The sequence below is a fragment of the Sceloporus undulatus genome, chromosome 1 (genome assembly GCF_019175285.1).
Source record: "Sceloporus undulatus isolate JIND9_A2432 ecotype Alabama chromosome 1, SceUnd_v1.1, whole genome shotgun sequence".
NCBI lineage: Eukaryota > Metazoa > Chordata > Lepidosauria > Squamata > Phrynosomatidae > Sceloporus > Sceloporus undulatus.
In genome coordinates, this window is record NC_056522.1 from 350,539,997 (window position 1) to 350,566,380 (window position 26,384).

At 39.4% G+C, this 26,384-nt stretch overlaps 1 protein-coding gene across 5 annotated transcripts in view; it reads right to left on the reverse strand.

The window, feature by feature from the left end:
• Positions 1 to 11,427: 11,427 nt before the first annotated feature.
• FOXN3 (forkhead box N3) overlaps positions 11,428 to 26,384 on the reverse strand; it is a 264,746-nt gene continuing 249,789 nt past the window's right edge. For all 5 annotated transcript variants that reach the window (XM_042445714.1, XM_042445880.1, XM_042445794.1 and 2 more), the window contains one exon: positions 11,428 to 18,178. In XM_042445714.1, coding sequence (XP_042301648.1) covers positions 17,611 to 18,178 — 568 coding nt within the window. In that variant the 3' untranslated portion in view covers positions 11,428 to 17,610. The remainder of the gene's footprint in view (positions 18,179 to 26,384) is intronic.

A 26,384-nucleotide genomic window follows, 5' to 3' on the forward strand; every position in this document is an offset into this window, starting at 1 on the left:
GGCTCTGGAAGTTGGTATATAAAGCTAGTCTGCTAGCTCCGCCCCCTTGTGACTCACAGATGTGACTCACAGAAGCTCCTCCCCTTCAGCAATGAGCACACGGTCTCAAGCACACGGTCTCAAAATGGCTGCCAAGCAGCTCCTCTCCTTCTCCTCTCTCTGGCCGGACTGCTCTGGAAGGCTCTGGAAGTTGGTATATAAAGCTAGTCTGCTAGCTCCACCCCCTTGTGACTCACAGATGTGACTCACAGAAGCTCCTCCCCTTCAGCAATGAGCACACGGTCTCAAGCACACGGTCTCAAAATGGCTGCCAAGCAGCTCCTCTCCTTCTCCTCTCTCTGGCCGGACTGCTCTGGAAGGCTCTGGAAGTTGGTATATAAAGCTAGTCTGCTAGCTCCGCCCCCTTGTGACTCACAGATGTGACTCACAGAAGCTCCTCCCCTTCAGCAATGAGCACCTTCAGCAATGATATACAGTATTGACTACCCTCTTAAATTTTTTATGAGGCACCCATTTCTGTCTTTATGAAGGGCACATACCCCAATATATGGAATTTTTTGAGATCTCATTCAGTCGATATGAAAGTAAACACTTACATACTTTCAAATAGGGAGCACCTCTTATAATAAGGGACACTTTGCAGCCCTGCTTCTGAGTTAAGCCCCTGAGCTAAGTATCCATCTCTCCGTAGAGCTGGTTCTGAACATACCCTAGTCCAGAAATGTTAGGACCTTAAATTTCAAAACTGACACTGATTTGGGATCAGAAATTACTTGGTAACCTCTGGTAAGGTATGTGGCACACTGGAGGATAACACTGTCCATTTTAAAAAATGTAATTTGTCACAGCTGCAGAAGATGACAACTCATTTCTCAAACTGCGTAGAGAAAGGCTGGCTCAGTGGAGGTAGACAAAACTCAATTTTAATTTGCTGATGTGAAAAGGAAAAGGCGTTGGCTATACAGGGAAAAGAGACACTCTGCAAATGAAATGCTCAATCCCTGAATAAAGCCATTATTGAACAAGGAACTAAATTAGCTCCTAATATGATCCCATACTGAAAGGGCAATACAACTAGAGTGAATGAATCAGTCTTGCTCAATAAAAATCAAAGCCCTTTGTTTCTTCGAAGCCTTTCCTACTCCCCACCTTTGCATTCTAATCAATAGAGGCTGAATTTGGGGAATACTATCAGTGCTGCAATTGCAGCCTCCAACGTTGAAATCCATAGGGTTGCTGGGAGTATTAGAACATCCAGGATAAATTAATTCACTGTAAGTAAGAGCTTTGAAGCTAGGAGCATCACCAGGCTTTTGAAGCTTAAGCCCTGTTTAGATTACTTGATTAAAGTGGGTCCAAAGCTTCACCAATCAATATATTTTGCTTAAAAGCAGTCTTGATACAGAAAAAGATTTAATTGGATCTGCAAGACCCAGTGCCTGGATGAGAGTTCCTTGGTATATAACAAGATAATGGACCTCAGGGAAGAGACATTGGGAGATGGGTTAGGGAGAGAGGCACATCATTGTGGCTTTGAAAGAATGTATTTACAGGAGCTGCATAACAATAATCTAAATAGGCTTTAAAGACCCACCTCTTCCAATTAGCATTTCCTTCGGACTCCTCATAGAGATTGTTTCCCCTGATATAAATGGTTAATTACAATTGATAGATTCCATGCTTGTTTTATTGATGTTTAGTTTTTATCGGTTTTTATTGATAGACATATCGAAATGTTGTTTTTATATTGTGAAAGTTTTTAATGATTCTGTGAACCGCTTTGATCGTTTCGGAAGAGCGGTATATAAATAAAGCATATTATTATTATTATTATTATTATTATTATTATTATTATTAGTGCAAAACTAAAGGAAAGAATTAACCACAAAACTCAAATGGGGGGGGGGGGGAAGGACCAAAAACGGCTGTGCTGTTGGGATATGTACTGTAAGTGTGGAGGTGTCACTGTGGGCTACATCAATATTAGTCCTACTTGTAGCATTTAATTGATGTGACTAATTAGTTGTAATAACCTTAGGACCCATTTATTTCAATGGGTCTGTTCTAGGTAGGATTAAGGTTGGATAAGATTTAGCTCTACTTGTAATTAATGAAGGCTGCTGTGCAGCTCACAGTAGACTATGTTCACCCCGCAGAGTTCAAGCTGAACCATACACATGCATGTAGTCATGCGAGTCACACTGTGCATATATGCTTAAAAGCCTCAGTGGCTTACTAGCAAGCAATGACAAATGGGACTGCAGCTGTGATTCAGGCTGAAAACCGATGGCTGTAAAGGGGCGGCATCACACCACTCCTTTGTGTGCCGGATCGGGGCTGCAGCAACCACATGCCATGGCCCCAATCTGGCCTTTTCCTCGAGCAAAACACAGGGGCAGAAGGTTGCTCCTTTTTGTGCCAGGGAAAGGGTGTCCCTTTCACCGCTGCTGTGGCTCTTCTCCATTCCTGCAGTGTGCAGCATGCAGTTGCCATGCCCCCACGCCACCCCCAAGCTGGCTCTTATTGCCAGTCTTTTTTGCCCCGTAAAGTGTTCTTCCATGCCAATAACAACTTGTCTAAAGGTTAAGCTTAGCTTCCTGAAGCCCAGCTCCATCTTCTGTCACCTTCTGAAGGAAGACAGGGGTGATAGGAGACAGGGTCTTTCCCGTTTTGGCACCCCATTCCCTGGTTCTGTCTGTGTTACCTTTGCCAAACCTTTTTAGATGTCAATCCAGTGTTGTGGTTTTCATGCAGACATTTCCCCCCCTTTGCTCTTGGAACGTAGTAGCACTGAGCAGAGGGCTTCAAACGACCATCTCAATATATGGACAGGAGGGTCTAGACAGGAGTCTCTTCTGATATCCTGGTTTTAACAAGCATAAACACATGGAATTGTGCAAAATTTTGTAAGAAAGAATGGACAAAAACTGTAGAATCTATATGTATAAATCTGGTCAAGATTTACCCAAGAAAACTTAGAATTGTAGTTTCCACCAAAAATAGACTCAAATACTTCTGCAACTAACAAGTGCTCATTTGTTTTTTGTTTACTTAATATTTGTGCCACAATAAAAAAAAACATGCTGCACCTTCACAGTGCTAAATACCTAGTGAACATCAAGCGATAATAATTTCAATTGGCTTCATTTCAGTTCCAGGTTGTAACATGGCAAATGTGGAAAAGGCAAAGAGTGTGTGTTGTGAACACTTCTGCAAAGCGTTGTATTAAGGCAGCCATGCAACCAGCTGGCTGTGTGTTGTGGGTTACCAAGGCTGTTTCTGCGGTCCCTGGAACCTGCTTCACTTTTTTCTTGTGAACCCTGAGCTCCTCTTTTCAACAACAGGAGAATCCTAAAGGGGGCACAATTCTCCTCTGAAACAGGCATGGCCTCATGGTAGGGATACAAATCCTTTATCATTTTATCCTATATGCGAGGATGAATAATTACAGTAGTTTTCTCTTCACTGCAAGAGAAAACAAATACTCCTCTGCAGTATTCTTCCTGTATGCAAATGTTCCAAAGTATTAACAGAGGAATTATTCTATGGAGAAAAGCACATGGGATTTTTGCACAAAAATCTGCATTTTTCTATGCAGAGTAATTCCTCCACAACACTTCAGGGTGACTGAATACCAGGAGAAAATTGCACAGAATTCTTGCTGGTCTGTTATTCTTCCCAACAGGGAACAGACGGTCTCCTGACTATCTGTTTTTTTAATTAGGAATATTCTTTCTACCTCCTGGTACCTTGTTTTAGCCCCCAACTGTGTAAGAACCTAAAAGTGGCTACTTCTGGTTTTGCCAAAAGGGTCATGGTGGTGAGAAATGGCCTCACCTCTGCATTAAAATTTAAACATTTTAAAGACATGACAAGACTTCAACTTTGTAGAAGGAAGACATCAATCCTGTGTTTAATTTACTTAGAATAAACAAAATATCTTGAGAAATATTTGTTATATTAAAATTGATACCCCAGTTCTCTGGACAAATTGCTCACCTGAAGGGAGTTACAGTAACAGAAAAAACAAAGCAAGATTACAGTCAAGCAATGAACCAGCAACTGAATCAGCAAAAAATGCCCAAGGAAATAACAGTTCGCAATGGTTGATAAATGTTGTGGAATCCTCTGCATAATTAACCTGGAAACCAATCTGGTTGAACTCAGTAGGACTTACTTTTGAGAAAATCTCTTTAAGAACTGTCATTGTGAGAGCCCACAATAACAGAGATTATTCAGTAATCTGGGAGCCACAGTGGAAAGGACCAAATATATTTGATTTATATTTTATATTTTTGATCTATTTGATTTGTGTATATATTTAAACTCTCATTTTCATTTCCTGCCTGGCACCTTAAAGTCAAATGCATCCAAGGAAAGCTCTATGAAATACTGTAATGTTCGGAAGGTGACTAAAAGCCAAGTGAAGCAAGGAAAGGAAGAAATGCAGAGCATTCAAAAAAATTCTTCTTTTGGACTACAAATGCTGAAATCCCTCAAGCGGCATGGTCACTGATTAACATCTATTGTCAAAACACATAGCTCCATACCTGCTGTTCCTAGTCTAGGGATTTAGGAACCCAACCTTCCATGGAATACAGAACAACTTCCGTTTAATGTGAGCTACTCACATGTTTGTGTGGTTGTATACTTGCATGGAGAGTTAAATCCCAGGGGTAGCATGCTGGATATACAGCAAAATGCAACAAAATCCAAATCACACAAAACAACAATACCTTTATTGGGCCAACCAAAAAGGCACAAAATGAACCATGCAAACTTTTGAAGCTCCACTGGCATCTTTATCAGGCAGGTGAAGAAGGTGTTAAAAATCATGTTGGAGAAGAAGAGAAAACTATTTTAAATGCAATTCATAAAAATAACCATATGGCATTCCATTCTATGGGACATCACTGGAATAAGACCATGTGGAGGTCTTATTCTTTGCGCATCAAATGTTTACAGAGACTCCCAGTTGTCACCACTCCTAACTACCACGATTTCAATTGTATCACTAACTTGAAAGGCAGACACGTTATTTTTTACGAGATGCACTGTCATAGGACATGAATTTCACTGCAGTAGGCACAACAGTACCGATTCTGCCCACTTTGGAGAGTTGTATGTCTCAGCAATTAGTTATTTCATTCATGAAAACATGAGCAAACTGCCAACCTACTCTTGTCTGTTTACTTTTCTATTTTAATGAAGAAACAAGCAAGAGCCCCAACAAGGCCTGACATTTAAAGAGGCTTGAATCCAGCATCCTGAGATTATGCAAAACAATTCTGTACTAATGCTGGCATATTAAGGAAATACATTCACCATTCAGAGCCAAACAGCTACAGCAGACCCTTGTAGGCTATTTGTGCAGGAATTAGTGTTATGTACCCAAGGCAGAATATGAGAGTGAGAGAGCTGTGTACCTACAGAAATTGGAAAATGAAAACAGATGGTTGCAGATGTAAGACTCTTATCAGGTCAGGACAAGATATTTTAGTTTCTTGATCAAAAGCAATAGGTATCTGACCAATGAGATTACCAGATGGATTATATCTGATGTTTTTCCTAATTCAGTGCTGAATATCACAAAAGATCCCATGGGGCCTACATTTTCCCTGCTCACCCCCACTTTAAACTTCAAAAATCTTACCAGCAGTATCCCCAGAAAACCATCTCCCAGTTTCCTACACTTGAAATGCTTTAGAGTAACTAGCAGTGGCCTGCATGTGGAATTTTGGCTTGAAACTGACCACTGAAACTTAAATGAAAACCAAACATTCTGTCAAATGTTGGGATTTTTACCACATTGTTCTGATGAGTTACAGATGACAGATATGGACATTTTATTTTATTTTAAATAATTTATTATTTATAATTCTAATGTGCAAATCTATCTGTTAGTCATCCAACCATCAGTTTGTGACAGTTATTGTATTTGGACGCCTCCATTCTCAAAAGTAAGACTGTGGGCTCTTCAAGTACATAAAGGTTTATTGTGCTGTCATTTGTCCCCTGTCCAAGACCACAGGACAAATGTTCTAGACTTCCCAGAAAGGCAACAGAAAAGCTGAGGTAGACTATCTATACCTAGTCCAGGACATTCTAACACACCTGGCATAGATCAAGGAATGGATCTATTGCAAACAATGCAGCAGCCATAAGTCATCAGGACATGTCTCAAAATTTGACAGTGGTTTTGATAGTCATCCAAATGGCAATAGTTTCAAGTCAAAATTCCAATTGGGTGGAGCAGGGGATTACTAGGAACAAAAAGGTGGGCAGTCTCTTATTCTCATTCTCACCACAGTACTTTCCTCCTCTCACTACCTCAGCCAGTTGCTACCTATATGCAATTGACTTTCCACCACACAATCCACACCAGGCACTCAATGTTTATTCACACCCAAATACAGTGGGTGCTTGGTATCTGCTTTGATTTGGTTCCAGGATCCTCCATTGGATATCAAAATCCATGGATGCTCAAGTCCCATTGAATACAATGGCATAGTAAAATGGTGTCCCTTATATAAAATGGTAAAATCAAAGTTTGCAAGCCATGGATGGTAGAATTCGTGGATAAAGAATCTGTGGAGGGCTGAATGTACATACCCTTAGTTAGGGTTGCCAGAATGAAAACGGGAGACAGATCCAGTATTTTTAATGGATGTGTAGAAGAGAACATTTTTAGCAACTGTTGCTTGTCATCTGGTTGCATGACAAGTAGCAGCTGCTGAAATGTCCTTGTGTATGTGCATGCCATGGAGTCCTGGGATTGGCAGTTTAGGGAGCGGCATTAAAAATTATCAGACAGACATCTCTAGTGCCTCACCAAACTACAAACCCCATGACATGGAAGAAACCATAGCAAAGTGGAATAATAGCTCTGTGTATTGTGTTCTAGGCCCTCTTTGAAAGAATCTGGAAATGGAAAGACATGTAATATTTCAGCACACCTGTCAGAATTCAGTTGATTGCTTCTGTTCAACAGGCAACTTCTAGTTGGACTGCAACTCCCACCATTAGCTGTGGTGGCTGGGAGTGATAGGAGCTGCAATCCAACATAATCTGCTCTTATTCTCCCTTTGAAAGGCTTGCTCCCTCATCCCACAACCTCTAATTCTAGAGTAATATTTTGCTTCATTAAACATACAGAAAGGTGATGGCATATTCTGTATGCCGCTTTGATCACATTGGAAAAGCGGGGTAAAAATAAACTTTTATATATTATATATATATTATCTACTGTTAAAAAATACAAATTACTGAGATTGGCAATATCCAGTCCTTTATGGGGTGGGAGAATGTCTTGTGCAAAGTGTAATACGACATCTTGCCACTGTAAGTGATCTATATACAGCTGCCCCTTGATGTGATTTTGTTTCTAACTCCAAGTAGTCTTGGATGAAACAGATTATCTGGATCCGTTTCAAACTGACTTTAGGTCAGGATATGGAGTTGAGACTGCTATGGTCGCCTTAGTCAATGATCTCCATCGGGGTATCGACAGAGGAAGTATGACCCTGTTAGTACTCTTGGACCTCTCAGCAGCCTTCAATATCATGTCTCAATCCTTTTGGGAGAGGCAGGATATGAATGAATGAATGAATATTTATTATTATACTTAACAGGGAAACAAGGTAGAAAGACTGGCTGGTTTCAAGGGGATAGGTCCAGGAGAGTAAACCTCTCGTTCAAGAAGCAAACAGTGGAGAAACCAAGGTAGTACATGGTCATACACAGTGGGTCTGTAAGGACAGAAGAGTGGCTGAAGCAGTCCAGGTGTAAGCACAAAAAAGAGCCTAATCATATGCAAGTCAGGGAATTACCAAAAGGACCAGCCCACAGAGTAAGCTGAAGATCAGGGAACTAAAGATCAGGGAATGTCATAATGCCAGAGACCATGGAATTGTTATGCGGCACAAAAATGGCCTTGGATGTTCTAATTTATATCTGGCTATATAACTCAGCAGTTGGCCTAAATATCTCAGAAGTTGCCTTTTAAGGAAGGCCTCATTCTTACCTGTTCTTATCTTACCTATGCTGTTGTTTAGTCTTCAATGCTTACAGGAATGAAGTAGCTCAGCCTCCAACTTCCTTTCTTTAAAGTCAACATGTGGTAGTCTGGCCTCTGCTTCCGAGACATGCCTACCAGCATCCTCTGGCTCTGACTGGAACCTGTTATCTGAACCCACATCTTCTCCTTCCTCCTCTGCAGAAATCTCCTCCAGGTAGGACATGACAGAAGCATAGAAAGGCAGGTAGGAGTAAACTTTTAACTACTGGCTTCCATAGGGTAGATACTCAATCCGGATTGCTTTTCTGCAGGTATTGAAAAGAATACTGAAAAGCACATTCACAGCAGGAAACAGTAAAGAAATGAGCTTGGTGCACTCTGAGATGGTCAACTGTTATTTTTGGTTGAATTAAAATACAGCCGTGTTTAGTCTGTAGAATCAGTATGTAAAGAGATCTTGTAGCACCTTTGAGACTAACTGAAAGAAATTGGCAGCATGAGCTTTCATAGACTTCAGTCTACTTCCTCAGATGCATTTGTATGTTGCTGTTGTTTTAAAGCCCAACATGTTTTAGGCTCAGTGAGAAATTAAGGCGGAAGAAGGCTTTTTTCTTTTTGGGACCGAAACACATTAGGCTTCTTTGAAAAACAAAACACACAAGAATAAACAATTGAGCACCTCAGATCATGTGGAGCTTGTCTCCTTATTGTTCTCTGCAGGTACGCCACACATTCACCAACTCCATCTGACACCACAGGTTGTCTCCCAATGATATATATTAAAAGCAAGTTTCTTACTTTTTTACAGACAGGAAGCCAAGAGAGGTGTTATTAGTTGCTGAAACTTGCTGATCTCTACAAGTACCAGGTGATGCATCTGTATGTTCAAATCAGAGCTTTGCATCATAGTCCATGTTAAGGAAAATAAACCCATTTAGAAAGAGAGAGTGGCAACAGATCAAAGGCTGGTGGGTGTGAGTTTAAGAGAAAATCCTATTGCTGGAAAAGACGGGATGCAACTAAACTGATACAATGCTATGCTGGCTATGTGAGATGGGAATGGTTGTCTGACACATCTGGAGATGGAGTAACTTGGGCAGTACTTGCCGTATTACCACAGTACTGCAGAGATCTAATGTTCTGAGCAATATTTGGTGAATGGAAATTAGGAATCAGGGTTGAAGAAAAATACCCTCTTGTTATCCACTTAAAAAGCCAAGCTCAGCATGTGTTTGCAGTAAACGAGTTGTTCCTTGCTTTTGCTTGTTTCTCATTTAAGTGGCTCTATTGGAGAGAATACATTGTGCTCTGATAGGTCAGAGGTACTGGTGTGTATTCTAAATCAATGTTAAGAGCAGCAATTGACACCAGGGAGGGGGTTGCTGTATCCATACCTATAATGTCGAATCAATGGGAGTGGGGAGTAAATACGATATACAGATAACACAGTGAAAAAGAGCATAATACAAGATCCTGTTAGCCACAAGCACAGAAGTACATCTATGAAGGCAGATGCTAAGAATAAATAAATCCTAAGAACAAATTCCCAAGTTGACTTCTACAAATTTTAAGTGGCAACTAGTGGCCAGCAGTTCTCAACAAATAGTTATAGAAAGCTGACTTTTGAACTGCTGGCTACTTTAACTACCACAATTAAATGTTATGGAATTCTGGGATTTCTACAGTGCGACCTAGGTATCCAAGTGGAATCTGTTCCAGACCAGCATCACCCAACAGATACCCAAATCTGCGGATGCTCAAGCCCGCATTGTCCCTAATGGCAATGTGGTCCATGGGGACAACGCAGGCTTGTTGTGGATACTGAGGTCCCACTGTAGCTTGTTGTGGCACCAGAGATCTCTGAGAAAGCTAAATCTGTCACAAAATTACAAATCATGGCATCCCACAGCATTGAGCCATAGCAGTTAAAGCTGTATCAAAACTGCATTAATTCTGCAGTTCAGATGGAGCCTCAGCCAGAATAATTTCCTCACGCCATTCTTGTTTGGCCTATTTATTTCGGCTATTTCTTGGGGTAATTTTTATTCAGTAAGAATATTTTTAATTGGGCCCCTACTTCAGTAGCATTGCCTGTCTCAAAGAAGGGCTGCGGAAATGCTTGAAATAAATGAAACAATAAAAGCCACCAACCAAAAGTGCAATTATTCAATTGATGCAACTCAGTAATTTTTATTGCAACTGGAAGACAATACATCACAGAAACTTTATGGTAGGTTTTGGGAAAGTGTTATTTACAATAATAACTGATGAAAGAGTTTGTCTTTGGCAATATGATTACACATCAAGAAACGCAAAATGCAAGTATGCCTAGATCAACTTTCCCTCCCCCCATATTTCTGGCTGATTGCACTTGCCTTTTTACTGCTCATTTAGGTAAACACAAATACAACTGAACATCACTGTTTATGCCCCATCACAGTTCTCACTGTATGTTAATGAAACTGGCAGTTCCACACACCTAGTACAGCATTTTGTTTTTTAAAAAGGAATAAAAACAAGAAACAGAAAAAAAGGAAAAATGGCTTATTGCTGTACTAAATTAACCTATTGGCCAGTGAAGGTCTCATGACCCCTAAAGCATTGATATTGTACTTATTGGTCTTTTGATTGCTTCATCACTTTTTCTGCAGAACAAAAATATTTCAAAAATATTACAGAAGAGTATAAAAATGTACAAGTTCATAATGCTTTTCATACACACAGAAATCGTCCCCTAACCCCGTCCCTTCCAACATTTGACACCAAGGCAGTGTGAAGTAGTGAGTGTGTATAATACAGAAGTGGGACCAGAAACAATTTCCTCCCACAGATAAACCTGGGGGCAGGGGAGAAGAAGGTAATAAATGAACCTTAAAACACATGGAATCTCATTCTCAGTAGGAAACCAGGACCATGGGGGGTGGTAATCCAGATTTCAAGCCAAAGTCATAAAAGTCCCAAGATGTAAGATATACCAGCTATATTAGTTATAATCTTGATAAGGAGCAATGACTTCGTAAAAGGTATTGGTAAAGAGTACTGTAATATAAATGCCCTAATCCCATGTAGATCCAAGCCTCAGTAGGAAAGTATATATGTAAATCCACAATTCATTTTCCCCATTCAGTAGCCAGTTTCATGCTTTTGTGTGGTCTTTCTACAAAACTTGCTTTTTAAAGAAACAAATTTGATGTCTGGGTGGAGGAAATGACAGGATTCAACTCCTGCTGCCCCACAAAAGTCCAACTGGTGAGTGTCCCACTTCTTTTAAAAAGAGCATGTTGGAGAATCCCTTGTTCTTGTGTGTGTGTCCTTTTGGACTGAAGATTTAGGCTGCATCCACACTGCAGAAATAATCTTGGTTGACACTATTGTTGGGGCTCAATGCTATGTAATTCTGGGAATTGTAGTTTTGTGAGACATTTAGCCTTCTCTGACAGACAGCTCTGGTGTCACAACAAACTACAATTTGCAGGATTGTATAGCATTGAGCCATGGCAGTTAAAGTGGTGCTAACCTAGATTATTTCTGTATTGTGGATGCAGTCCCAGTGGGGTTCTTAGCACTAGCCTGGTTTTAGCAGAATTGTAAGAAAACTAAACATTTTCCCCTGTATTTCTCTGAAAATACAGTACAGTGAAAAGAAATTTTTTTTTAGATAATACATATATATAAGTAATAGGAATAGTGTCAAAAAAGAGGAAGAATAAGAGGAAGAAGAGGAGAAAGAAGAAGAGGAAGAGGAGCTGGTGGCTTGAAATGATTCATGAATAAGTCTGCATTAAATTTTTATTTTGTGATTTTAAAAGTAGACCAACAAAATACAGCACCATAGACAAGAGTTTATTAAAAGAATTCTTTTGAGGAGGTGTAGTATAGGAGCTGGGATCCGTGAAGCAAATTGTCTGTTGAACTGTTGAAAGATTGCACTGATAGAATAGCACTGGAAAGCAACTGCATATATGAGTCTATGCTTTAATTTAAGATAATGAGTATCAAAAAGGATACCTTTTTCCTACCAAGAACAAAAGTAAGGGGGAGGGAGAGGGTTATAACAGGAACCAGAACAAAGTTCATACAGACGGTGGCACAGAATATTCTGGAAATACTTATAAAATCCAACTTTTAAAAAACACAATCAAAACAATTGATTGATTTATAGGAAAAACAAAATGGTGTTGTTCACAACAGCTTTTAATTCTCTACAGTAGAAAGCAAGAAGGTGGCCCAAGGTTGGCGGAAGGTTATCACTGTAGCAAAATATTAAGTAATATTCATATAAACAATAAAGTTATTTAAATTAGATCACAGTGCTGCATTTATGTGCATAACAGTGTTTTACAAATTTCAGAGAAAGTTGTAAAAAACAAATCCACGCACTTAACTACTACTCAACTAAGAGAATAAATGGCTCTGGATCTGAGGATAGAAGGATATTTTAAAAACAAAAACAATAACCAAACACTTAAAACTTGGAAATGATTTACTCAGAAGCCAAGCAAATGAGTCTCACCTTGCTAATTTTCTTGTTGAAATCAACTTTTTTATATGCAAAAATATATTTATTCAACTATTTCAGGCAATTCACATCCCAATAATTTGTATTACTGTGTGCACTGCAGCATTTTAACAGAAGTGCCTACATTTTACAAAGTAAGTTATCTGGCTTCCAAATCACCTTGCTAGTATCCAATTCAAAGGCAGATGGCCTGAGTGAGTGGAAAAACAACTACTTGCAAGTGTCAACAACTGACCTAAGGGTCACAAATCAGTATTGTGCTACCATTTTGTATGCTTTAAGGTTCCCTCTTTCAAAAAAGGAATAATTGTAATATGAGGATGTGCTCACCTTAGCTCTAATCCAAAAGCTTTCACTGTACACATGGACCTCTGTGAGAAAGAACATAGAAAACTGAATTCTTCCCCCACTATTTTCAAAATGGCAGTGGCAGAGAGGAACAGAGTCCATCACTCAGAGTGAATGGGAATAAGAACATCAGTGCAGCAGAAGTCTATGAAGGACTCAACTGGTTTAATTTCACTTTGGCATCATGGAATAGAAATATAGCACCATGGAACATAATGCTGGGATTACTGACCTAAGTCAAAGTGCTAGTCCCAAAAGGAATAGACTGAATGAATCAGCAGGATTTATGTAAATATTGAATTACTATTCAACAATTGAGTCAGTAGGTATAATCTAACTGAGACTAGCAATTAAATTTAGATAATTTATTATTTTCTATATTATTATTAATTATTAATATTATTGTTACAAATGACAAGATTTTTTGTGAAGCGAAGAAGTGGCTGTATGAGAGAGAAGCCAAGATTTCAGCACCTTCCATAATTTCAAAGAGTTTGAACTATGAATTAAATATTTAATAAAGATACTTAAGTGACACATTTTTTTACAATGCTCTCCTCCCCAATTTTAACCCAATATCTCATTTTGGTAGAAAGATTAATTGTGATTACAGTGCCAGCCTTATCTTGTCTGAGTTGGAGTGGTGGTGGGAGAATGAAATTGGTACTTCTTGAGTGTTTCAACCAAGGAGCCTGTGATGTGGGGGTGCATGGACAAATTGACAACATGCGGTTCATGGAGATGTTGGGTGGAGGGGGAAATCTGGTCTGCCACTTGAACTGGTTTCCCACCCCTGTTGTAAACACTACACGTTTAACTATTAAACATTCACATCACCTTTTGTGACATCCACAATGGGACAGTTCTTCCACTCATAGATGATAATCCCCGCAATGAAACCCAGGATGAAAATGCACATACAAATACTGTACGATGTGAATGTGGATCTGAATATTTGGCTCTGTATTACCTGCAAAAAGCCTGCATGCCCAAGGACTTTCAATCTTCAATTTAGTCGTAGGAATAATAGAGGAAGATATATTGGATAAATTGATGTCCTTAAAAAAAATCTTGGTTTTTTTCTTCCTGGAAGGCTGAATCTTGTTATGTATTTTCCCAAGATCCATTTTTTTCAAAATGTTCAGTGCTGGTATATTTTAAAAGTATTTTGAGGGCAGTCCCATTAAGAAAAACTGGGAAATAGTAGCAGTAAAACAAAATGCTACAGTAGAAAACAAATGAAACCGAATTATTGTACACAAAACATTTTTGCTAGTAAGCACTGAATCAGAAGGAACTACTAAAATAATTTGTATTATTCTAGTTTTACACTTTGTACAGACAAAATGAACGAATGGTGTGTTTCCAGTCAAAGGAAAGCAAGGCAGACTAGAATGGGATATTAATTGTATGAAATGCTTTCAAGACATGAGACATCAAGTCATATTAAAGTTTTCCTCTGTAGAAACCTTGTCAAAAGGAATGGCAGTAATGAAACCAGACCTCCACTTCATTTCCAATGGGATGAGGAGAATATAATCCCAAGGGGACTGTCCTCCCTGCATGCATATGGGGAACAGGCAGGTACAATGGCACTTGAATCTGTATTGTGACTTGAAGTGTACCTGTCCAATATCAGTAGTGTCCAGGTATATTTCTTGGAAGATAGGCAGGCAGAATATAGGGCTGTATTCTGAATCCACATCTGAAATCTTGAATATCTCCACTGGGGCAAAGGAGGCAAGAGCTTAAGCAAAGCCTATCTGGATGAAGAATTGTGGCCCAATACAAAGCCATCATTCTTGCCAAGTCCATCATTCAGCTTCTGTTGATCAGATTCAATTAGCAACCCAGAAGAGGATTGAGTCACAATATAGACTTCTACTGAATCATACCGATAATCCACTGGTGCTCTGTATACAGCACAATAGTTACTGAGTGCAATAATACTGTCAATTAAGCAACTATAATCAGAGTTCAGTATCCTCCCAGGTGTTAATGTACAATCCTTATGGTGGCATATTGTGTTCATTCCCCTAAACAGGCAAAAACATCTTTTCATATCTCATAAGATTTGCTATGCCCTGACCTTCCTCCCTGGTAATATGAACAAGGATATGTATATGGCACTGTTGTACAGAGAGAAAACTTGTTAGATTTATTGACACGGTTTCTTTTCTCTTTAGTTCTATGAAATGTTATTGTTCCTTTTTAGGTAAGTGTTATGGGGGTGGTGTAGTGGTGTGTGAACAAAGGTGGATATTGAATTCTTCCTATCTTTGTCTACATGTAAAATGTATTGACAAAACCAGTAAACCATGATGAAATTGCCGATGGACCAAATCTCATTCGACACTCCATATTTCACAGATCTGTTAACTCTGTTCACTCTGTATGCACTGCATGGAATATAATTTTTATATCAGCTAAATGGTATTCCTTAAAATGTTTTCCACATTTCTCCTTCCAGCCAAAACACCCCCAAGCAAAATACCAGCTCTCCAAAACAGCATAACTATTGCCACCATTTCTATTAAGCATTTCAGATCCAACAATACATGCTTGCATATACTTAAGGGATTTCTTTGCCCTTCCAACTGCAGCCTCTTCTGCCGCCTTTGCTTCAGAATGTCTGGCAGGCAGATAGGGGATAAGGCCCTTAAAACAAACTGGCACACATGCCAGCCCCTTGAAAGCTTTGAGTCTGAAAGTCACCTCAAGCTTATGGCCTATGATACCAATGTTTTCTAATAGAAGCAAAGCAAAACAAAATAAAATATGGCCTTATTGCAAAGCTTTCAATCCGTTTATAGGATTGTGCACTGCAAAACAGGTATGGTCACAACAAGTCAGTTCTTCCACACACATTTGTAAATTCACCCCGTCAACATAAATATAAGCCCTTTCATTACTTGTTCCCACATGGCAGATGAGCAGAGTTGTGTGGTCATTGTCTCCCCTCAAACAAAACTCCATGTTTTCATCTCTCCCCAGCCCTCATACAATTCAGTATCTCTGCATGGAGACTTCATCATACACACTCACTACTTGCCTTGCCCTCAAAATTATTGCGTAATGTTAATACACATAAAGACAAAGAAAGGACAAACGTTTCAAAAAACAGAGAAGTAGGGGGAGGGGGCTGAATGTGCAGACAAGGCAATAAAATTCAACCATCCAAGCCCTACCCGAGCATGAAGTTTTATTTTTAATATTGCAGAGTAAGTTCCCCAACAGTCAGTATTTGTCCCTGAAAAAGGTTAAACCTTAAAAACACCTGCTTCCAAAAAAAATATGAAAAAAAAAATCCAAAATGAAAACAAAACCCGAAAAAACAAACTAAGCCTAAGGGCTTAAAAATTAGAGGCATAGCCTTTTCTCTATTCTTCTATATTTATATGAAAATAATTCATGCTTCATGCTAAATACATTATTTACCTTACAAGAACTTTTGTTATCTTTGAATTAAAAAAGGGGTTTTTATTTTTTACTCCCAAGCCCCTCCCAGAAAGGAATCCATGCAATGTGGATCAGAGTTTGCTACAGTGGTTACAACTGGAAATATATTGTCATTTTTTGCAGAGATGAATTCTGACATTAACTGGGTATACCATTTTAGGAGCACATTACAGAGCTCTATGAAATATTACTTTATCGTTTTGCCCAACCAACATGGATTTGTTTTTTGAAAGGAAAAAAAAGTATATAATACTAGTGGCAGGTTTTGTAGCATGTTTTCCCCTCTAGTGAGATCAAATATTTGTGATCTATACAAAAGATTTCTTCATTTTGAACCTCCTTAAATATCTACTCATAATTTTCTTTAGACTTGATTGCTTTTCACTCAGGCAGTTAAGAACTCATAGCTTGTTTTCCCATAATATTTTTGCAGGCAGTGCCAATCTTCAGGCTTATGGCTTTTGAAAAAACATTCTTTTAATTTAAATATAGAAGACAGTTAATTGATTAAAGAATATCACTAAACCCTACCCCTCCACCCCTTTCTCCTTATTTCACTGAAACTCATTGCATACACAGTTCAGTTTTCCATAATTTAAAAGTTATTAAGTCTTCACATTATAAGCCATATACAGTACATGAAGCACTAGCAGTTCATTACTGTATGAGCAGCTGTCTATAGTGGCTCTTTCAAGATTTCTATGGCACAACTGCAAGCGAATGCCAGTATATGATCCTTGATTCTGAAGACAATGTCTTGGCCTCCGACTTCTCCCAAAATTCTAGACAATTTCACACATAAATCCAATTATATGGCCTTAAATTAAATTTAAGAGCCTAGCCTGAACAATTTATAAATTATCCAATTTCTTCTAGGTTTAAAAGATTTTCAAGTGCCAAATTTTGTTCATTTCATATTGGTTGGTGACATTGGAGCATATTCCACCATATATTTTTGACAAAGCTGGAGAAAGCAATGGCAAAATTTGGCTTTTACTTTCTTTTCTTTTCTTTTTTTTTTTTTTTGTCTTTATGTAATGAAAAGCTTTTTTAAAATTAGTTGAGTATCAGTATGAGTTCTATGGCTTCAATCTCCTTTAAAAATAACAAAAAAAAAAAGCATCTTAAGGGATCCGCAAAGAAACAAACACAAAAGAGAGAGAGAAAGAGGGAAAAGGAAAAAAAACTGAACAAAGAATATATTTGTTGATATTGCCACAAATCATTAGAATTCACCTGACGTGCTGAAACAAAATTGTTTGTAAGTTCAATCAATGGATTTGTTCTCATTTTTTGTGGTGTCCTTTTGCTCTTTCTGCCCCTTCGCCGTCCGATTGGTGATGTTATTCAAACAAGACCGAATTCCTGCTAAATGAAGGAGTGACCCAGCTGCTTCTTTCATTTCCTCATCGTCACTCTCAGGGGGTTTCTCTGTACGTCTCTTTTTAAGAGGCAGTGTGTCACTTGGTACTTTTTTTGCCTTCAACAAATGCTGCCGTTTCTTGTGCTGAGAGGCATACCCACTGTCAGCTAAAGAATCCTTGGTCTCTTTTCGGTTTTGCCTTTTGTCCTCCTCCTCTGCTTCACTATGGCTCTCGTGGCTACGGAAGCTAACCTCACTGCCCTCGCTACTGTCCCGGCTGCCTTTTGTAGCAAATTCGTAATGGTCATCAGCAGAGGAAGAAGAAATGGAGTCACTGGTGGGTGATGTGCTCCTGTGGTTGGAAGATTTGGCACTGCTATAGTTGTGGTCCTCCTTTGGATCACCGCTAACTACAGGAGAGCCGCATGACTGTTCACTGTCTGTCCGCATCCGGCAGTTTGCTATTCCATTCCTAAAGGAGGGGAGAAGAGAAAAAGCATACCATCAAATTCCTCCCTCAAAAAGAAAAATATTTTTCCATATAGAAATGCTTCCTCTGAATACAAATGAGGCTGCACCCATTCTGCAGAAATAATCAAGGTTGATACCACTTTAACTGCTATGGCTCCATCCTATGGAATCCTGTGATTTGTAGCTTGTTATGGCACCAGAGATCTCTGACAGAAAAGGCTAAGTGTCTTCCAAAACTACAATTCCCAGAATTCCATATTACTTGAGATCCCATGTTGTTTTTTTTATCGGGGGCCGGGGGTCTGGAATGGAACCCCTGTGGATACAAAGGGATAACTGAACTGAAAATACCAGTAAATTCATCAATTAAATTCAAATAGTGATCCAAATAGCTTCTGTACTGTAGAAGAAACAGAGCTTACGTGCATAAGGAAGGGGTTTGTTTATACAGTTGCCCCTCCTTTTTCATGGAGGATCCATTCCAGACCCCCTTGCAAAAACCTATATTGCCTATGTTTAAGCCCCACTGGCTTAAATATAAGTGTGGGTGCGCCCCCCATTCATTCTCCCTCTGTTCGTCCCTTGTGCATAAGCGAGGGACGTGGGTCCAAAGACCACAAGAACGGAGGCTGTATATTGGACAGTATAAAGAATAACCAATTGTTCCAAAATTCATTGATCTTGTCTGTTTTGCACTGTTCAACTCATACATGTTAACTTTTCCACTGGTATAATCTCCCAGACTTTATTCCAACAGCATTCTATATTTATATTTCCCCCCAAATATTTCAGTTTTTAGGCACTACTGCTCTAGCGGTGATTACTTTTTATGTTGTAGCCTATAGGCATCAGATCCCATCCAACCTGAAGGGCTAAACAGGATCAGCTCCGGTTAATACTTCGATGGGAGACTGCCAAAAAATTCCAGGTTATACCAGACTACATTTCAGATGAAGGAACTGGCAAAACTACCTATGAGTATTTCCTGTCTAAGAACATTTTATGAAATTCATGGTGTCACCATATGTTGACAGGCAATTTGAAAGCACATACATACATACACAAAGCATATACATGCTCCAGTGAAAGTTATTAAAACAATAAACCATTTATAAAGTTAAAACTACTAAAATTCATTAGAAGACTATATACAAACCAGGAAAACAGCAAATGGCACCACTAAAAGTCAATTCCAGTCAGTTTCTAAAAGCCTAAGGCCCTATTTTCATTTACATTTAAATCAGTGTGTGATTCGCCTTCGCTTTATGTTGGTGAATCAATTCCAAAAGGTCTGTCATTCCTACTATGAAAATGGATCTTTTCATTATCCCCTTGTAATCTCTTCTCTTTTGGCATGATTGTCATCCCCACTCGTTTACGCTTTGTTTACTTATGAAGAGGGCCAGCATGGCATAGTCTCAACTGGTGGAGACTTAACTCTGGAGACCAGCATTCAATTTCCAGCTGGGCCATGAAACCAGTGGGTGACCTTGGGCAAGTCTCATGCTCTCAGCCTGAGGGAAAGGCAATGACCAACCTCCTCTGAACAAATGCTGCCAAGAAAACCCCATGATAGTTTTGCCTTAGGATTGCCGTAAGTTGGAAACGACTTGAAGGCACAGCAACACCAATAACATTTATGAAAAGAAAATACAGTGCACCCTCCCCTTACGTGGGGATCCATTCCGAGTCCCTCCGTGTAATGGGAATTCTGCGTGTGCTGGAGCCCCATTGGAAGCCACGGGCGTGTACCCCATTACTTCTTCCAGGGCATGCGATGGGCTCTTCCGGTGTAGCTTTTAGCATATGCGTATGGCGCGCTCGCTGTACACTAATCATGAAAGGACAAGGTCAAGATGGAGGGGAGAGCAGGAAGACATGGTGTGAAGAAGTGGTAAATTTACTGCTTTTATAGCCCTTTCTTGGAATGAATGATAATAACTAATCCAGGCTTCAGTCAGCTGTCAAGAAACCACAGTCACTGTCTATGCCAGCTCATTTATGAGAACTATATAACTATTCTTATTGGAGATACTGACTCAACTCTTTCTTCAAAAACATCCTTCAAATCATGTTTGGAGGAAGTGGTGCTTGCAGAATTTAGAGGGGTTTGGACTACAGTTCCCTAAATCTTCTATCCAGTATGGCCACTGATAAACTGCTGGCTGGAAGTATGAACCACTGAAAGCAAATTCATTCTTTTATTTCAGTGATGAGTAGCCAATTAAGTTAAGTTCACTCAAGTTGAGTTCAATTCAAGAGAGTTCTACTCAGGGGAGTTCAGTGTAGAAGAGTTGAGGGGGAGTGTAGGAGAGGTGAAGAGATTTGAAAGGAGTCAGAGGGAAAGGAGAGAAGGCTACTGAATGGGAGAGAAAGTGTACTGGCAATTGTAAAGAGGAAACTGTGAAATGCCTGCAACTGTAATATTTATGATACCCTACCAGCTTGGAATGATTCTACCTAAGTTACATTTTTGCTAAATATTATTCAATAAAGTCAATGTTTATTTTTTAGAACAGAAGCCTCTGCCTTTGTGAATTCTAAACCATATAAGCACATAAAAACATGCTACCGAAGATAACATTTGTGCAAGTTTTCAGGGGCTTAGTGGTAGTGGGGAATAAGCCATCACATTTTTTTGTGGTGGTTGAATGTTTTGGGCCATTTTAGAGTGTTGGGGTCTCCAGGGGAAGCTTTAGAGGTCACAAAACAGCCCTGAGGGCCTACACTTTCTAAAATCCCTATTTGTTCTGTTTGAGCAAAAATGTGCAAGAGATTTCCAGATCTCTTAAACAGACAAGGGCCAGCATCTTCTTTGTGATGTATGCTCATAGCTCAAGAGTGCAATGTCTCCTCTTTTCTCCCCAGATGCAAACTCATGTCAGATGGTGCTGGGATCACCTTGTCCCCCTTTACTGGCTGTGGAGATATTCTTTGGTGCATTAGCTGCAGTTGCACAGGGGGACAGAAGGAGAAGCCCAGTATCCTGGCAGAAATTTACACTCTGAGCATTCATAGGGGATCTGAACAAATACGTTACATTTGTTGAGAGTAGAACAGGGTAGGAGAAGCAGTAAGGCTAACTTGATGCGAATGTCATAGTGCCTATATGATTACTGGTAGTCCTAAAGAGGGCGGGGGGGATGGAGATCTACAGACATTCTAATTAGACTGTAGCAGGAGGTGCAGTAGTTTCAGGTTACAGCTTGATCTACCTAAAGACTGTCTGGAACAAGAAAGTAAAGAGGAAGCTGATCCAGCTTTTCTATGTTACTTTGGAAACAAAATACGGGAACACATAGACTTTTGGTCTAATCCAGAATAGTCAATTTTATGTTTAGTGGGTTGCCCTTTGTATGTTTTGGAGCTTTACATGCTAAACAGTGCAAACTATGGTATAGTATGGTCTCAGTTGAACCATCCTCTCCATTCAGGTACAGCAGTGGGTCACAGTTTAACACTGTATGCACGAATAGTCAAAAGCTTCACCACATTTCATTTTCCTTTCATGCAACCTGAACTGTAAAGCTTCTAAATGCAGTCAATGGCCTGTTACAGACTGCTAAAATAAAGCTGCTTCGGGTCTCTTTGGAGGTGTGCTATTTAAATGATGCATGCATCCTAAGAATTCGGAAGCTGCACCAAAAGCTGCACTCCGGTGCTTAGGGATGGAGTGTGGCTTTGGTGCGAACTCCGGATTCTTAGGACCCATGCATCATTTAAATAGCATACCTCCAAAGAGACCCGAAGCAGCCTTGTTTTGGCAGTCTGTAACAGGCCAATGATAAATCACTTGCCATTGTGTCTGAATAAGGCAAAGTATGGCTTTTTCACTAGTGAAGCGTCATTCAGAGTGGCACCACAGCTAACTCTAAATGAGTTAGTATTGTACAGAAGAAAGCAGTGTTAGACCACTCCCAAAGCCTTTTACACCTTGAAAAACCAATGATGAGGCAAACCAGAATAAAACATGAGATAGTGCTGGAAGATGAGCCCCCTAGGATGGACGCTAAACCAATTACCATAGAAGAGGACAAGCACTGTGCCTAATGATGTAACTGAACTCAAGCCAAAAGAACATTCAGGTGTTGAGATGTGCAGTGGCAGAAAGAAAAGTCTGAAGCTGTACAATGTGTGTAGTATGCTTACAAAAGGGAAAGGAAGTAGGAAAATAGTGTGCTACACTACAGGCTCTGAATTTTCAAGACCTCAGCAGGGGAATTGATGACCCTAGATCTCTCATTTATAGAGTTGCCATAAATTAAAGATATTTGATGGCAAATAATAACAAAAACAACTTTGCCACTGCAGTCAAATCTGGCAAACTGTACCTCACAAAACCAGTTTGATGAATTCTGACACATGATCAAAATATGGTATGCTTTTTACAAACACCACATTGTGTGAGTCTTCTAGTTTACAGCTGTTCCTATGCATGGACTAAAATGCAGCTTAGTTTTATATCTAAAACCAATACTGATAAATTGCTTTCTGTTGATGATCATGTTATACTTCTCAAATAACAGAATCACCAATGCATACATATAGGAAAGTCAAATTTTCAAGACTAAAAGCTTGGTACTGAGATAATTTTCTGAGAAATAGAGGTAAACACAAATATTTAAAATTCTCACTAAACTGCCATCTTTTCTTACTCAATAAAATGCATTTTTTCTTGGACTTCAGGGGGTAGTTTATGATCCCTAAATTATATGCAAAACCCAGCAGGAGAAAAAAAGACAAAGACAAAGCTCTCTCAATTATTAATAGCTAAACGCACTGCCATTCATGATAGTGTAGCAAGCCAGCTGCATTTGCTGTGTGGTGGTGTCACCACTGCAGGGGTTGTCATTAAACGATGCCAAATGCTTAAGAGAAGAAGTCATCCATATTCAAAACAATTGTATGGTGAATTTATAACCAGCTCTTTCAAATCATTCATTAAAGAGGAAACGAGTGCTGCCTTTGAAGTGGCAGCTTTCTGAAGCTCAAACTTCTACATTCTGACGACAGAGGCTCAAAATTGCCACAATTTAAGAAAAAGCACTGATGATTTATTTATTTTCTTACTTATTTAACTAGATATAGAATATAGCTGGAGTGATGCAACTCAGTCAGGAGCACATGTGGTATGCCCTTGCATGACTGAAACAAGAACAGTCCTATTTCAGGGAAATAAACTGCATACAATGTGTAGAAAGTTACATAGCAAGGCAGACTCTTTAATAAAGAATGAGGCATTGCATGCTTTACAAACTAATTTGCACAAATGCACACACACACATACATGTTTGTACAATTTCTTTCCAAACTTGCTTGGGCAGTAAATATTTATATCCTTTTAAAAACTATGTTGTTTCTTAAATCGAAAACTGGACTATCTTTCAAATAAGTGGATAATTTGCTTGTCATTACAAAAGACAGACAACAGCAAATGGAGACTTCAACCCAGATCCAAGGAACTGAGAAAGGACAGAACAGCAGGAAGTCTCTTCCCTTTTGCCAAGTTCATAGGGGTCCACCCCTGCACCTCCCACTGAGCTTAACAGATGAGGAGCGGTGGCATTATGGATCACCTGTTCAACCATCAGGATGGTAAAGGGGAGGGGGTGCTCCACTTTAAGAATATGGATGATCTGCTAGATGGCATCCAGCCAGGGTCTTGATATGGGGCATTCTCCACTGTGTTCTTAAAACTGGTCATTGTTGTCTACAGATTGTTTATAGGACATGACCTAATATCAAAGATCAGGCCACTTGTTTTCATCTAGCCCAGCAGCCTCTACTTCAAAGCCTCACATTTATACATACCATTCTCCTTTCACACAGTCTGCCTCTAAAATCCTCTAACTGCAGTCAACAACAAGGCACAACATGCTATTGTGCCTGAACATGGCAAAGTATAATTCATGGACAGGATCTTTCCCATCATGACTTACCCAATCTTTTGAATGGGAGATAGTGGAGATTTAATTTGGCACCTGCTGAATGCAAAGCATGTGGTTCTGTAACTGAGCTACAGCATTTCTTCACTGGATCTAAAAGAGTACGTTATGCTATATCTCTCCCGCCTCATACGGAAGAATATATATTTTTTAAAAAAGAACTGAGATTTTCATGAAATGCAAGTATGGTGCCACATGCCAAACATCACTCACTATTTAGAATAATTATTGTGAAAATTTTAGATTTAGGAAATTAGTAACTTTATCACCTGATATTTTACCTACATTTCTATGCAGAGGTGTAGTAAAGTTTCCATTTCAAAGTAGCAGAAGTGTTTCTCAGACACTTCTGGTACTAAGGGAGTAAATTAAGATTAAACAGTATTCCCTCACATAATCAGGCCCTTTCCCAGAGGATCAATGCATACACATCAATCCAACTAAGTCTGTTGTACTACTGGCAGGAAAAACATACAGGAGGGATTTTAGAATCATAATTATACATGCACATCACCACTACAGGCTGCAAATAAAAAGGCTTTGTCTTTGATCAAAAGACATGTAGCATTACCACAATGGTGTGTGCAGTCAATGATAAGAAAAGTTCAAGACTGAGTACCTTTGTATTATTATTGTGTGTGCTTTTCACATTGAAGCCTTGATAATTTTTCACTGAACAAGTAGTACTCTTTTAATTATCTGGTATTATTTGTTAACAAAAAGAAAACAAAACAAATACATTCTGATGTGGAGTTGAAGGCTTTCATGGCAGGCATCCATATTTTTTTTGCAGGGTTTTCGGACTATGATTCTCAGATTCTCTGAAGATGCCAGCCACAGATGCTGGCGAAACGTCAGGAAGAAACTCTTCGAGAACATGGCCACATAGCCCAAAAACCCCACAAAAATACATTCTGACTTTCTTGAGAAGCTGGAATCACTCACAGATGATATGGCAGGAAGATCTGCACATCTGGCACCTATACTATGCACTGTCTTGCTTCACTGCTATTGGCCAACAATACCATTTTTAAAAAAGTATATGAAAGAAAACAAAAAATGATTTCATTCCTAGAGGTTGTTGTTTTTTTGCTTATTTATGAACTAGTGCTCAGTAAATGTGATGTCAAGACACAGGAGGCAATCCTTAGCAATGGGCAAGCAACAAAGCCCCTGAGAAAATTATCCCCTTTTTGCCAAATGAAAAGTGAAACAGGAGCCTGGAAGCAGTGGTGTTGAGAGTCCTGTTGATAAGCTGGGGGTATGGCTTATCAAAAACACCCTCTCTTCCAACTTAGGCTCTTACTTCTTTATTTTAAATGTATTTGATACTAATGAGTTTTCATTAGACACTGATGCTCAGTAACGTGGAAAGCAGTAGGAAAAAAAGGGAAACAGTGCTACAGGTGGATTGATTTTGACAAGGAAGCCACATCTCTGAATTCACAAAACCTGAGCAGCGCAGTTGACAACCAGGCTCTTGGAGATCTCACATTCACCGAGGTTGCCATAAGTCAAAGTTTGACTTGATGGCAAATAACAATAATGATGGTTCTATATGGCCCATTGGCTAAAGCTCTCTAGGACATCTGCAAAACAAAGGTGAACACCATACAATATAAAGGTATAATGGACCCTGAAACAAATTAAAAATGCCCACAAAGTGAAAAGTGCAGTAAAAGTAAATCCAACAAGGATTTTAAAAAACCACCTACATCTAAAAGCCTAGGAGAATAATGAAGTCTTCATCTAGCATTGAAAAGATTACAATTAAGGGAGGGAACAGATGGGGAGGAAGGGGAGGGTTCAAGCAACCCCCTTCTGAAGACAGATTGGGGCCATGACAAACATATGTCATGGCCCCAATCCACCTTGAACCCAGCCCAAAAAGGAGTGGCAAAGATCTGCTCCCTTTTGTGCCATGGAAAAGCTGCCATTAGTGGCTGTGTTCTCTCAAGTAAAAAAAGTGTTTTTTTATTTGCTGTTTCCCCACTTTTACAGGGGTCCTGTGCCCTTAAAAACAGTGAATGTGGAGGGTCCACTGTACTTTATTTCTCATTTCCCCCCCTACCTTTGCTAGTGAAGGGGGTGAGTAGGCATGGAGTGTCCAGGAAGCCATTTTCCACCACACAATTTATATCATTCCACTGTATATATCAATACAACAACCCTGTAAGATCAGTCACTATTATTATTCATAACAGTATAAACAGGAGTATGCCAAGGGATCCTGAAACACTTTTGAGACTAACTGCATGAAAG